Raw genomic sequence first — 14,621 nt, 5'->3', positions numbered from 1 at the left:
GTCCAAAAGGCTTCTTAACAGCTTCTACCCTCAAGCAATAAGACTCCTGAACAGCTAATCAAATGGCTACCCAGACTATTTGCATTGTCCCTCCCCTCTTTTTTTACGCTGCTGCTACTCTGTTTATTATCTATGCATAGTCACTTTAATAACTCTACTTACATGTACATAGTACCTCAATTCCCTCGACTAACCTGTGTCCCCGCACATTGTACCGGTACCCCCCTGTATATGACCTCGCTACTGTTATTTTACTGCTGCTCTTTAATTATTTGTTATTTTTATTCTTATTTATTTTTACTATACACTTATTTTTCTTAAAACTGCATTGTTGGTTAAGGGCTTGTAAGTAACTATTTCACTGTTGTTTTCGGCGAATGTGACAAATACAATTTGATTTGAAAATGTGATTTGATCAGTAAACGCAACACGTAAAGTGTTGTCCCATGTTTCATGAGCTGAAATAATGTTTGATTCTCAAGAATAGATTGTGCACAAAATTTGAGTAACAAATGTGTTTACATCCCTGTTAATGTGAGCATTTCTCCTTTGCCAAGATAATCCATCCACCTGACAGGTGTGGCATATCAATAAACTAATTAAAAAGCATGAGCATTACACAGGTGAACCTTGTGCTGTGGACAATAAAAGGCCACTCTAAAATGTGGATTTTTGTCATACAACAATGCCACAGATGTCTCAAGTTTGAGGGAGTGTACAATTGGCATACTGACTGCAGGAATGTCCACCAGAGCTGTTGCCAGAGAATTGAATGTTCTACCACGTCGTTTTAGAGAATTTGGCAGTAGGTCCAACCGGCCTCACAACGTATAACCACAACAGCCCAGGGCCTCCACATCTGGCCTCTTCACCTCCGGGATCGTCTAAGACCAGCCACCTGGACAGTTGATGAAACTGTGGGTTTGCACAACCGAAAAATTTCTGCACAAACTGTCTGAAATCGTCTCGGGAAGCTCATCTGTGTGCTCGTCATCCTCACCATGGTCTTACACTGGCTGCAGTTCGGCGTCGTAACCGACTTCAGTGGGCAAATGCTCACATTCTATGGCCGCTGGCACACTGGAGAAGTGGGCTCTTCTCAAATTAATCCCGGTACTGTACCAGGTAGATGGCAGACCATGTGTATGGCGTCATGTGGGAGAGCAGTTTGCTGATGTCAACGTTGTGAACAGAGTTCCCCATGGTGGGGTAATGGTATGGGCAGGCATAAGCTACGGACAACGAACACAATTGCATTTAATTGATAGCATTTTCAATGCACAGACGTCCCGTGACGAGATCCTGAAGCCCATTGTTGTGTAATTCATCCGCTGCCATTACCTCATGTTGTTTCAGCATGTTAATGAACGGCCCCATGTCGCAAGGACTTATACACAATTCCTGGAAGTTGAACATGTCCCAGTTCTGCCATGGCCTGCATACTCACCAGACATGTCACTCATTGAGCAACTTTAGGATGCTCTGGATCGACATGTACGACAGCATGCTCCAGTTCCTGCCAAAATCCAGCAACTTCGCACAGCCATTGAAGAGGAGTGGGACAACATTTCACGGGCCACAATCAACAGCCTGATCAACTCGTGCTGCATGAGGGAAGTGGTCACACCAGATACTGACTTTTTTTGATCCATGCCCCTCTTCTTTTTTTTTTAAAGGTATCTGTATTCCCAGTCATGTGAAATCCATGGATTAGGGCCTAATGAATGTATTTCAATAGGCTGATTTCCTTATTAACTCTAATTTAGTAAAATCTTTTAAATTGTTGCATGTTGCGTTTATATTTTTGTTCAGCGTAGGTGAAGTTTTCTGTTTCATTTAGGGACCGGGGAGAAGACAACTCCAAAACAGTGGAATGATTGGTCCTGTGCAAAAAAWATCCAATATCCATATAAACAGTTTGACTTTTTTTTAAAGGAAATGAAAAGGTGAGAAAACAATTAAACACATTTCTGATAATACGTCTGTTCGTCTTGGGTGCCTATTATATGTGGTTGAAATACTGTCTGCTTGCATAAGTGACAAAGATAACACGTTACATGCCCATTCCCATTTTCTCAAGAAAATATTTTTTTTATATATACATTTCTCCACAACCTGTTCAAGACAAAATTAACATTTGTTGCATCCTTTTACTGCAAGAAATGCATAATTCTGCAGGAGTTAATATATTAGGTTACATGTGAGAAGTTCTAGGCCTCCAGTCAGTATCCATATTTTAGTTACTATTCCATATAACCCATATGAACTTAAACATTTTATAATATTCTGTTAATTCATGGATACAGGGATACTTGTGAGCGAGATATCAAAAGTTGCTTGTAAACAGCTTATGCCGAATAAGACCTTAAGCGTGATATGAGCTACTATCGGAATACAGTGTGGGCATGTAAACGTGGTCACTGTAGGCCTATGCGGTTATGACTATTTCAAAAAGACTCAGGTAAATTGATAAAATATTACCTAGTGCAACCATTAAAGTGGCCTATTTTTATCATTCCATAATAAATCATTAATCTTCTATAAAAACACACAACAGAAATGATAAACAAATAATATATTTAGCCTATATGTTGAGAAAGACCTGTCAATAAACAATTAAAATCTATTTCACAAGACTTTCCCATTATATGCTCCATTCTTTATGACACCCAGGGCTGGCTCCAGGCATACGCTGTCGCTTATAGCACCAGGCGGCTAGAGGGACCCCAAAATAATTATTACTACATGTTTTAGGAACTCAATCAGGTTCTCAACTTACTGTTGAGAATTAGAATAGAAGAATACACCAGCTGCAAGTTCGAAATTTGGTTTTGCATCAGCAATTTTTATCTTATGTCAATAGAGTTGCAAGAAATTAGCTTTAAAACTGAAAAGATCTCTCCACCACATGGCAAAATGAGTAGAATTGTATGAAATCTGTAGTAAAATTGCAACATTCTCTCTACGCTCCATGGCAAAATATGTAGAATTGTAGAAAACTCACTTTAAAACTGCAACATTTATTACATTTTTTGGGGTAACTCAGTTGGGGTCTCAACTTACTGTTGAGAGTTCGAATAGTAGAATACACCAGGTGCAAGTTCGACATTTGGTTGTGCATCAGCAGTTCTCACTTCTCATGTCAGACAGTCACTGACAGTCACTCACACTCAATTAGCCATTTCAGCTAACAATTTTTAGATTGTAAATTAGTCTAGCCAGCTATCATGGCCGAATACAGACCAGACACGTACCCAAGTTTAAAACTCTCTCCACCCCATGGCAAAATCTCACTCAGGGCCCTCAAAAGGCTAGAGCCAGCCCTGATGACACCGGTTACTGTCTATGTCAATAAGAAGCCCACAACAGAACAATATCTGTCTTATTGCACACCAATGGAATATGCCAGAGCTTCATCTTGGAGCTCTGCAATAGGTTATGACAGGGTCACTAGGCAAATACACAAATTCTGACTGACATGTCATTAGGGAACGTGTGTAGAATTCAATGCATGATGGGTGAAATTATTTATTTTGAATAACATAGATTTTATTTCCATACTAATTGACAAGACCTCAAAGCATTGATGTGCATGCACGCATACTATAAACATACGTACAGTCCTTTCATAAAATGCGTGGGTGTACGTTTGATTAGATGTATCTATACACCGAATGTACAAAACATTAGGAACACCTTCCTAATATTGAGTTGCACTCCCTTTTGCCCCCAGAACAGTCTCAATTCGACAGGGCATGGAATCTACAACGTGTCGAAAGTGTTCCACAGGGATGCTGCCCATGTTGTGTCAAGGAGCCTGGAGGTCCTTTGGKTGGTGGACCATTCTTGATACACATGGGAAACTGTTGAGCATGGAAAAACCCAGGAGCGTTACAGTTGACACAATCAAACCGATGCACCTGGAACCTACTACCATACCCCATTCAAAGGCACTTAAATATAATGATCTCAATATCCAAATTGGTAGTTACAGTCTTGTCCCATCACTGCAACTCCTGTACGGACTCAGGAGAGGCGAAGGTCGAGAGCCATGCGTCCYCCGAAACACAACCCTGCCAAGCCGCACTGCTTCTTGACACACTGCTCGCTTAAGCCAGCCACACCAATGTGTCAGAGGAAACGCCGTACAACTGGCGACCGTGTTAACGTGCATGCGCCCGGCCTGCCACAGAAGTCACTAGAGCGCGATGGCACAAGAACATCCTGGCCAGCCAAACCCTCCCCTAACTCGGAAGATGCTAGGCCAATTGTGCGACGCCTCATAACCCATCTTTAGTGATGCCTCAAGAAATGTGATGCAGTGCCTTAGACCGCTGCGCCACTCAGGAGGCCCCAGCACTTAAATATTTTGTCTTGCCCATTCACCCTCTCAATGGCACACRCACACACCTCAATTGTCTCAAGGCTTAAAAATCCTTATTTAACCCGTCTCCTCCCCTTCATCAACACTGATTGAAGTGGATTTAACAAGTGACATCAACTAAGGATCATCGCTTTCACCTGGTCAGTCTATGTCACGGAAAGAGCAGGTGTTCCTAATGTTTGTACACTCAGTTTAAATTCTCAGTCAATCTACCGCTGTTTGTTAACATGTCCAAATATATTACTAACGTAAGGCCGATCTGCCACCTCAAGGCACTCGCAAAACTGGTTTGGGGTGTGAAACCACATTTGCCTACAGACAATTCACAAGCAGCTTTTTAAGAGGTGTTGCCTCATGGAAGTGCCAAGTAAATGTCAACTATTGTGCCAAATAACACCTTGTGACACCCTTTGGTTTTGTATCAAACGGTGAAACAAGAGCAGAGATTACCAGTGCTGGTCTTCAGTGATACTTACATGTTCCCCCTTCGTGGAAGGCTCAGCTCTTTCTGGAATTGAGAGAGCGACTCATTAGAATGGTGACAATGGCAGTAAAGATAGTCTTGCAAAAGGTAAAGGCTGTTTGATTATGAGATATTATAGCTCTGGCCTAGTTCTGTAGGTCTTAAATAGGTATTCTCATTCATAGTCATTTTATAGGTTGTTCGGTTTGCTCGGATTCTTAAGCCCTTGTATGTAGAATATGCATGATAATGTACAGAGCATACGCATGCCGAAAATGCTGTGCCTCAGTGTGCTGTATTTTCAAAGATAAAAGCAGGTCGTTTCACAACCAAAAGCACATTCTCATTGCAGGCTCATGTAAGATGAAGGTATCAATCAATATAATAAAATGAAAACACTTATTTTGGAAATGGGGGCAAGCACATTCCCACCAACACCTCTTTTATAATAGGTTTAGAGCAAACAACGCCGAAGGGATTTTAACAGCAAAGCCGCCATCTGAGTAATTGATTGGAATTTTAAAAACTCTGAACACGGGCCGTCAGAAGGACTAGAATTGAGTCATCTATACTGGATATAAGACACATACGTTAACATAAAAAAGGGATGTTTCTCTGTCAATCATCCTCAACGCCCATATCACCACAGCAACCTAGTGTTGGCAATAAGACAATCTGTAGAAAATTGTCTGTCTGTAGAAACAAACGATTTATTAACTACACTTTCGCATCCACAAGCTTGCCCTTGAGTGCCAACGCACGCAGCATTCATGTGTGTAGAGTGGATCGAAAAGGTAACCTACCCATGACCATTTCAAAACAAGGTGACACAATACACGGGAAAGCGAAATTGCTTTGATACTTGTGATCACAAGAACTAGCCATAAAACTGCGCCCAATGTAAACAGTTTATTTCGTTTGTCAATTGCTGTTTTACTAATCACAAAATAACCCTAGAGAAAGAGAGAAATGCATGTTTGCCCTAACGTGGGTCAACAATTGTTTGTGTTGGCCTATCATTAAAATGTTCTAATGCCAAAACACAACCGCAAAGCATTATCATTTCAATCTTCAATAGCTATGCTGATGTTTTTCTATTATTGGGTTTCTTACCTGCAGCCCACGACGTCTGAGAATGTTTGGCTCGTCCATTGTAGTATAAATTATGACTATACCGCTGACTCCCTTTTTCCAATTTCATTCAACCCATTATGCGTCCTCCTGTATTATTCGCTGCGAGTGGATGTCGCGGACGCAACTACCTTCATCCCAAAACGGAGAATTTCGTTTAATTGCCAGCCGCCCGGTGACCTGACCAGCCGTAAGAATTGGGAATGCATGTGCAGGGAGGTACTTCTGACAAATCGCCTAAGGCGGCAGTGCGGGGACCTTATATCTCATTGATCCTACGCAGCCTTTTACCAACCCCTGTCTCACTCGTTTTTTTTTCAGGTAGGATATGCACTAATATCCTATTTGCAGTTGTACAATATAGTTACATTCTATTTATCTGTATATATCTACCCATGTTCTGTGTTTGTGTGACGAGAAGAAGCAACTTTTTGCTTAAAATCCCATTCAGATGTCTTTCATGTACCCCTTATTAATTTACTAATCAATACAATATCGACTTGAAGGAGGTTCGTTATACTCTTCATATGAGTGCACTATTGTGATACATATGTTGTGTAACTCTACATCATCATTGGCCCATGCATGAAATAAAAAAATTAAAACTTCAGATGACCATAAACAATGGTGCAACTCTGACAGTCAAATGGTGAAATGACTTGATCGATGATGAGAGTCTCCAAGTGGCACCACAATGTTTTCATACAACAATGGCTGTGTCTTGTCATGTGGTGTCATGTCCATTGATGTTAGCTGGCAGCATTCTGTTTTTGCAAATTGTGGGTTTTGACTTTAATGCTGTGCATAAAAAACCTTAAGGATCCGTCAATTTTTTTTTCAAATTTTTGCCTAAAATGACATACCCAAATTTAACTGCCTTGTAGCTCAGGACCTGAAACAAGGATGTGCATTTTCTTGATACCATTTGAAAAGAAACACATTGAAGTTTGTGGAAATGTGAAATTAATGTAGGAGAATATAACACATTAGATCTGGTAGAAGATAATACAAAGAATAAAACATGATTTTTTTTGTACCATCATCTTTGAAATGCAAGAGAAAGGCCATAATAATTTGTAAGTCGCTCTGGATAAGAGCGTCTGCTAAATGACTTAAATGTAAATGTAAATAATGTATTATAACAGCCCAGCTGCAATTTAGATTTTGGCCACGAGATGGCATCATTTATGTGCAACTTTTTAGACGGATCCAATGAACCATTGTATTTCTGCTCAAAATGTTGTATCAAGACTGCCCAAATGTGCCTAATTGGTTTAATAATAACTTTTCAAGTTCATAACTGTTCACTCTCCTCAAACAATTGCATGGTATTCTTTCACTGTAATAGCTACTGTAAATTGGACAGTGCAGTTAGATTAACAAGAATTTAAGCTTTCTGCCAATATCAGATATGTCTATGTCCTGGGAAATTTTCTTGCAAAAAAATGTTTCAATGCTAATCGCATTGGCCTACATTAGGCTCAACCGTGGTTGAGTGATTACTTTGACCCAGCAGTAGGTTGCTTTTTACTCTTTTGCTGGGTTATTTTTATTCATGTATTTTTGACCCAACAGTGTGTTATTTCTTACTTTATTGCTGGGTTATTTTTCTACCTTCTCTATTACAGAATCTGTTAATTTTCTAAATGTACAAAATATGTCTAACAATAATAATCAATGTTATAAAATTTCGACACAGTCTATGAAATTCTTAAAATGACATATGGCCAATCATGACAAATTGTAGATAAAATACAAAAGATGTGTTTTGAGTTATTAATTTCAGCTCCAAAATGAAGTCATGCAAAAGATAAACAAATAAGGAACACACAAATAAAAATGTTAGCACAATCCATCATTTCAAAATCACAGTAGCCCTAGCAATTAAAGCTGAGGAACGGGGCTGAAGAAAAGTAAACACTTTACCCTTTACTCCCCCAACCCCTACCAGGTATCAATTTTCCATATGAATTCTTGTAAAACACCAAAACATAATGTCTTCTGTTCCAGAGCCTGCCCAGTCACGATAGTGAATGCCAGGGAGTAGAGGTGATTGTCCCCGAGAGTCAGAGCGAAGGGTTTGGTTTCTCTTGTTCTTTTGGTCACCCGGCGAAGATATTCAGTCATATTAGTTGCAACCTGGGGATTATAAAATATGATTATAAAAAGTTGAACAATAATCAAGGCACTCATCATGCTCTTGCACACATTAGTATCTGGGGGACAAAGACATAACAAGGTTATAGTGGACAGTCAAAATTGATAAACATTTGAGAAACCACTTTCATTTCAATATGTAACATCAGCTACATGCATTTGATACACTGGTGGTGGGAGAAGCGCTCTGAGCCATGCAGCCACTAGTGTCTGGGCAGTGGGGGACAAAGACATTAGCACAGTTTAAGTGGAGAGTCAAAATGCATAGCCTAAACTAGGTTTGAACAATTGTGACACTCCTTTCATTTCAATATGTAGCTAGATAGCTATAGCTACCTAAAGCAACTGTCTGCCTCTAGACTAAGCCAACTAACTACCTCGCTAACTCAGAAACAATTTGTGAGAAAAAAACATACAGTAACTGAACCACCATAAAATGATGAGTAATAGCTTGCCAACTAGCTACAACTATGTTAAATTACCTCAGAGACAGTGAATAGGCCTAGCTAGCATATACAGTGCATTCGAAATTCTTCCGACCCCTTCACTTTTCCCACATTTTGTTACGTTACAGCCATATTCTAAAACGTATGAAATAAAACATTTCTCATCAATCTACACACAATACCCCATAATGACAAAAAACAAATACCTTATTTACAAAGGTATTCAGACCCTTTGCTATGAGACTCGAAATTGAGCTCAAGTGCATCCTGTTTCCATTGAATATACTTGCTGTTTCTACAACTTGATTGGAGTCCACCTGTGGTAAATTCGATTGATTGGATGTGATTTTGAAAGGCACACACCTGTCTATATAAGGTCCCACGGTTGACAGTGCATGTCAGAGAAAACACCAAGCCATGAGGTCGAAGGAATTGTCTGTAGAGCTCCGAGACAGGATTGTGTCGAGGCACAGATCTGAGGAAGGGTACCAAAACATTTCTGCAGCATTGAAGATGCCCAAGAACASAATGGCCTCCATCATTCTTAAATGGAAGAAGTTTGGAACCACCAAGACTCTTTCTAGAGCTGTCCGCCCGGTCAAACTGAGCAATCTGGGGAGAAGGGCCTTGGTCAGGGAGGTGACCAAGAACCAGATGGTCACTCTGACAGAGCTCTAGAGTTCCTCTGTGAAGATGGGAGAACCTTCCAGAAGGACAACCATCTCTGCACCACTCCACCAATCAGGTATTTATGGTAGAGTAGCCAGACGGAAGCCACTCCTCAGTAAAAAAATGCACATGACAGGCCACTTGGAGTTTGCCAAAAGGCACTTAAAACCTCTCTAGCGGTACGCTGAGACGTAGCGTCCCACCTCTTCAACAGCCAGTGAAACTGCAGGGCGCCAAATTCAAAACAGAAATCCCATAATTAAAATTCCTCAAACATACATGTTTTTTACACCATTTTAAAGATACATTTGTTTGTAAATCCAGCCACAGTGTCCGATTTCAAAAAGGCTTTACGACGAAAGCAAACCAAACGATTATGTTAGGTAAGTGCCTATTCACAGAATAACACAGCCATTTTTCCAGCCAAAGAGAGGATTCACAAAAAGCAGAAATATAGATCAAATTAATACTAACCTTTGATGATCTTCATCAGATGACACTCAAAGGACTTCATGTTACACAATACATGTCTGTTTTGTTCGGTAAAGTTCATATTTATATCCAGAAATCTGAGTTTACATTGGCGCCTTAAGTTCAGAAGTTCCAAAACATCCTTTGATTTTGCAGAGAGCCACATCAATTTACAGGAATACTCATAAAAAACATTGCTAAAAGATACAACTGTTATGCATGGAATTTTAGATGCACTTCTCCTTAATGCAACCGCTGTGTCAGATTTCAAAAAAAGCTTTACGGAAAAGAAACCATGCAATAATCTGAGTCGCGCTCAGAGCCCAATCAAGACACAAATATATCCGCCATATTATGCAGTCAACAAAAGTCATAATAGCATTATAAATCTTCACTTACCTTTGCTGATCTTCGTCGGAATGCACTCCCAGGACTCCCACTTCGGTAATGTCCATCATTTATGTACAAATAGCTACTTTTGTTAGCGCATTGGTAAACAAATCCAAAGTCACGAAGCGCGTTCACTAAAAGCAGACGAAATGTCAAAAAGTTCCGTAACAGTCAGTAGAAACATGTCAAACGWTGTATTGAATCAATCTTTAGGATGTTTTTAACATAAATCTTCAATAATGTTCCAACCGGAGAATTCCATTGTCTTCAGAAGTGCGATGGAACAGAGCTCGCTCTCACGTGAACGCGCACAGTCAGAGCATGTTCAGGTCATGATAGACCTTACTCATTCCCCTCTCCTTCGGCCCCACTTCACAGTAGAAGCATCAGACAAGGTTCTAACGACTGTTGACATCTAGTGGAAGCCTTAGGAAGTGCAACATTACCAATATCCCACTGCATCTTCAATAGGAGCAGAGTTGAAAATCGACCAACCTCAGATTTCCCACTTCCTGGTTGGATTTTGTCTCAGGTTTTTGCCTGCCATATRAGTTCTGTCATACTCACAAACATCATTCTAACAGTTTTAGAAACTTCMGAGTGTTTTCTATCCAAATCTACTAATACTATGCATATTCTAGCTTTTATGGCTTTGTAGCAGGCTGTTTACTCTGGGCATGCTTTTCATCCAGACGTGAAAATACTGCCCCCTACCCCAAAGAAGTTAAAAGACTCAGACCATGAGAAACACGATTCTCTGGTCTGATGTAACCAATATTGAGATTTGGCCTGAATGCCGAGCGTCACGTCTGGAGAAAACCTGGCACCATCCCTATGGTGAAGCATGGTGGTGGCAGCATCATTCTGTAGGGATGTTTCTCTACTAGTCAGGTTCGAGGGAAAGATGAATGAAGCAAAGTACTGAGAGATCCTTGATGAAAACCTGCTCCAGAGCACTCAGGACCTCAGACAGGTGCGAAGGTTCAACTTCCAACATGACAACAACCCTAAGCACACAGCCAAGACAACGCAGGAGTGGCTTCGGGACAAGTCTCTGAATGTCCTTGAGTGGCCCAGTCAGAGCCCGGACTTTAACCTAATCGAATATCTCTGGAGAAACATAAAAATAGCTGTGCAGAGACGCTCCCCATCCAACCTGACAGCGCTTGAGAGGATCTGCAAAGAAGAATGGAAGAAACTCCCCAAATACAGGTGTGCCAAGCTTGTAGCTCAAGAAGACTAGAGGCTTTTATTGCTGCCAAAGGTACTTCAACAAAGTACTGAGTAAAAGGTCTGAAAACGTATGTAAATGTCGTATACATGTCATATAATGTCACACACACACACACACACACACATTGGCATAAATGTCTAAAAACTTGTTTTTGCTTTGTCATTATGGGGTAATGTGTGTAGATTTGAGAGGGGGAAACTATTTCATTTAGAATAAGGCTGTAACGTAACAAAATGTGGATAAAGTCAAAGGGTCTGAATACTTTCCAAATACACTCTATATACTGTACTTATTTAGTGTTGTTTACACTGTTCCAAATGGTCAGAAAAAGGTATAATATTGTAATCTAACAGCAACTGTATGTCACACATAATCCACACGCCACGCTTGCTCCTGTACCCTCCTTTTCCTTGATCTCCAGTAGTTTCCACAACTACGTCAAATGTCTTACACAGATCTGACTTCCCCTTTCCCTCCTGAACAACCAGTAAACATTTGCTCGTTTCAAGTTTCTTTTTCATGTCCTCCGCATCCAATTTATTGATGTGATTATGATAGGCTATTGGTCAGGCCCTATTGGTCACATGCATGCAATGCTTACATGTTTCACGTAAAGAGAGCAAGGGTTTAAGGAATAGAGAATTCCCCCCCCCCCGAAAAGGGTTTTCGGTAACAGAACTTTTCAGTCAGAAACAAGTAAGAAACTAAATGGCTGAAATGAGCTTGCAGTTTCAGCATGGATTGCGCAATAAACACTTGCTGTGCTGTGGGGCCTTTTTGCTGCAGTAGGGAGGATAGCGAGACAACATGCACCAGTCCTACAGGCACTCGCTAGCTAAGTAACTAGCTAGCTAGCTAATGCTCAAGCTAGCACGAATGGGGTTGTTTTCTATCTAGCGAGTTAACATTATCTAAAATTGTCAACGACTGAGATAATATGTAATTAATATAGCTAGGTCTATTTAACCTGAATGGATAATAAGTAATGTTTGCAAGCTAACTTTTTACTCACAGTTTTTGGTCAGCCACAACGCCTTGCCCATGTGTCAGTCGAAAAGTAATTCCAATCTTCTTCGATGGGGTTTAACAGCGGTTGGCATTCAATGTTAATGGTGCATTACCGCCACCGGACGGGGTATTGAATAAGAAACAAAAAATACATTGCAGGGAGGGGGGAAAATCATACAAAATTAAACACTTCAACTAACAAAACCTATCCACTTCTTCAACCACAGTCCACTCAAAACTATATTCCTACACAAGCTCAGGGGCCTGTGATGGCGGAACATTCACTGACAGGATTTCTTGCACGGCCTCGGATGGGAAATCACGAAGACCCCAAAAACCTTCAGCTGCATTCACAATGCTTTCAATATTCTTAGACAACTTATCTGCTTGTGCTCTACAGTTTATGACCATTGTATTAAGTAATATAAAGTCCACCTTTTTAACATGTTGTAACGCTCGTCGGAAGAAGTGGACCAAGGTGCAGCGTTGTACGTGTTCATGATTCTTTATTGACTCAGAACACCAAACAAAACAACAAAAGAATAACGAACGTCATGTTCCGTAGGCTTCACAGGGCTAACAAAAAACAACATCCCACAACCTAAGGTGGCAAAACAGGCTGCCTAAGTATGATTCCCAATCAGAGACAACGATAGACAGCTGTCCCTGATTGAGAACCATACCCGGCCAAAACATAGAAACACAACACATANATCAGAGACAACGATAGACAGCTGTCCCTGATTGAGAACCATACCCGGCCAAAACATAGAAACACAACACATAGAATGCCCACCCCACATCACACACAAACCACATAGAGAAATAAAACGTCTCTCTAAGGTCAGGGCGTGACAGTACCCCCCCCCAAAGGTGCGGCCGCAAACCTGAACCTATAGGGGAGGGTCCGGGTGGGCATCTACCCTGGTGGTGGCTCCGGTGCGGGAAGCAGACCCCGCTCCACCTCTAGCTCCCCCCACTTTGGTGGCGCCTCTGGTGCGGGGACCCTCGCTGCAGGCCCCGGACTTGGGACCCTCGCTGCAGGCCCCGGACTGGGGACCCTCGCTGCAGGCTCTGGACTGGAGACCCTCGTTGCAGCCTCCGGATTGAGGACCCTCGTTGGAGGCTCCGGACTGGAGGCCGTCGCTGGAGGCTCCGTGCCATGGATCGTCCCTGGAGGCTCCGTGCCATGGATCGTCCCTGGAGGCTTCGTGCCATGGATCATCACTGGTGGCTTCGTGCCATGGATCGTCACTGGAGGCTTCGTGCCATGGATCATCACTGGAGGCTCCGGACTGGGGGCCGTCGCTGGAGGCTCCGGACTGGAGACCGTCGCTGAAGGCTCCCGACTGGAGACCGTCGCTGGAGGCTCCGGACTAACCCGTGRAGCAGGCACAGGATGCACCGGGCTGTGGGGGAGCACTGGAGATCTGGTGCTTAACACTTGCACCTCTCCTCTTGGCTGAATGCCCACTTTAGCCCGGCACCTCCAGAGCGCAGGCTAAGGACGCACTGAGCAGTCACAGCRCACCGGAGACACAGTGCGCAGAGCTGGCGCAGGATACCCTGGGCCGAAACGGCGCACCGGAGACCAAGAGCGCTGAGCTAACACAATCTGCCCTGGCTGGATGCCCACTCTAGCGTGGCACTTGCGGCGAGCTGGCTCCGAGCGCACCGGGCTGTGCACGCGCACTGGAGACACTGTGCGCTTTACCGCATAACACGGTGCCTGACCAGTACCACGCTCCTTGCCGTGAGCACATGGAGTTAGCTCCGCCAACCTCCCCGTGTSCCTCCCCCCAAAAATGTTTTGGAGTGGCTTCTCGGGCTTCCGTCGATGACTTGCCTCCTCAYATCGCCGCCACTCCTCCTTCACTGCCTTTATTTCCTCCTTTGGACGGCGATATTCTCCAGCCTTTGCCCAGGGTCCCTTGCCTTCCAAGATCTCCTCCCATGTCCATTTCTCCAGAAAACGCTGCTCCTCCTTACCACGCTGCTTGGTCTGTTTGTGGTGGGATGTTCTGTAACGCTCGYCGGAAGAAGTGGACCAAGGTGCAGCGTAGTACGTGTTCATGATTCTTTATTGACTCAGAACACCGAACAAAAGAATAACGAACGTCACGTTCCGTAGGCTTCACAGGGCTAACAAAAAACAACATCCCACAACCTAGGTGGCTGCCTAAGTATGATTCCCAATCAGAGACAACGATAGACAGCTGTCCCTGATTGAGAACCATACCCGGCCAAAACATAGAAACACAACACATA

General features: G+C 42.4%; 1 protein-coding gene and 1 long non-coding RNA gene across 3 annotated transcripts in view; both read right to left on the bottom strand.

The window, feature by feature from the left end:
- LOC111956597 (microtubule-associated serine/threonine-protein kinase 3-like) overlaps positions 1-6,244 on the bottom strand; it is a 48,768-nt gene extending 42,524 nt beyond the window's left edge. For both annotated transcript variants that reach the window (XM_023977096.2, XM_070436807.1), the window contains exons 1-2: positions 5,961-6,244; positions 4,861-4,892 (exon numbers count right to left, since the gene is read on the bottom strand). In XM_023977096.2, coding sequence (XP_023832864.1) covers positions 4,861-4,892; positions 5,961-5,999 — 71 coding nt within the window. In that variant the 5' untranslated portion in view covers positions 6,000-6,244. The remainder of the gene's footprint in view (positions 1-4,860; positions 4,893-5,960) is intronic.
- Positions 6,245-7,740: 1,496 nt separating this feature from the next.
- Positions 7,741-13,031, bottom strand: LOC111957133 (uncharacterized). Its single transcript, XR_002876341.2, has 2 exons — positions 12,358-13,031; positions 7,741-8,117 (listed from the first exon to the last, which is right to left on the bottom strand). It is a non-coding gene; the product is annotated as an uncharacterized lncRNA (long non-coding RNA).
- Positions 13,032-14,621: the final 1,590 nt, after the last annotated feature.

This window comes from Salvelinus sp. IW2-2015, linkage group LG32 (assembly GCF_002910315.2).
Source record: "Salvelinus sp. IW2-2015 linkage group LG32, ASM291031v2, whole genome shotgun sequence".
NCBI classification, from domain to species: Eukaryota; Metazoa; Chordata; class Actinopteri; order Salmoniformes; family Salmonidae; genus Salvelinus; species Salvelinus sp. IW2-2015.
Note: the sequence above shows the minus strand (reverse complement) of the source record. Positions and strands in the feature narration are given on the sequence as shown.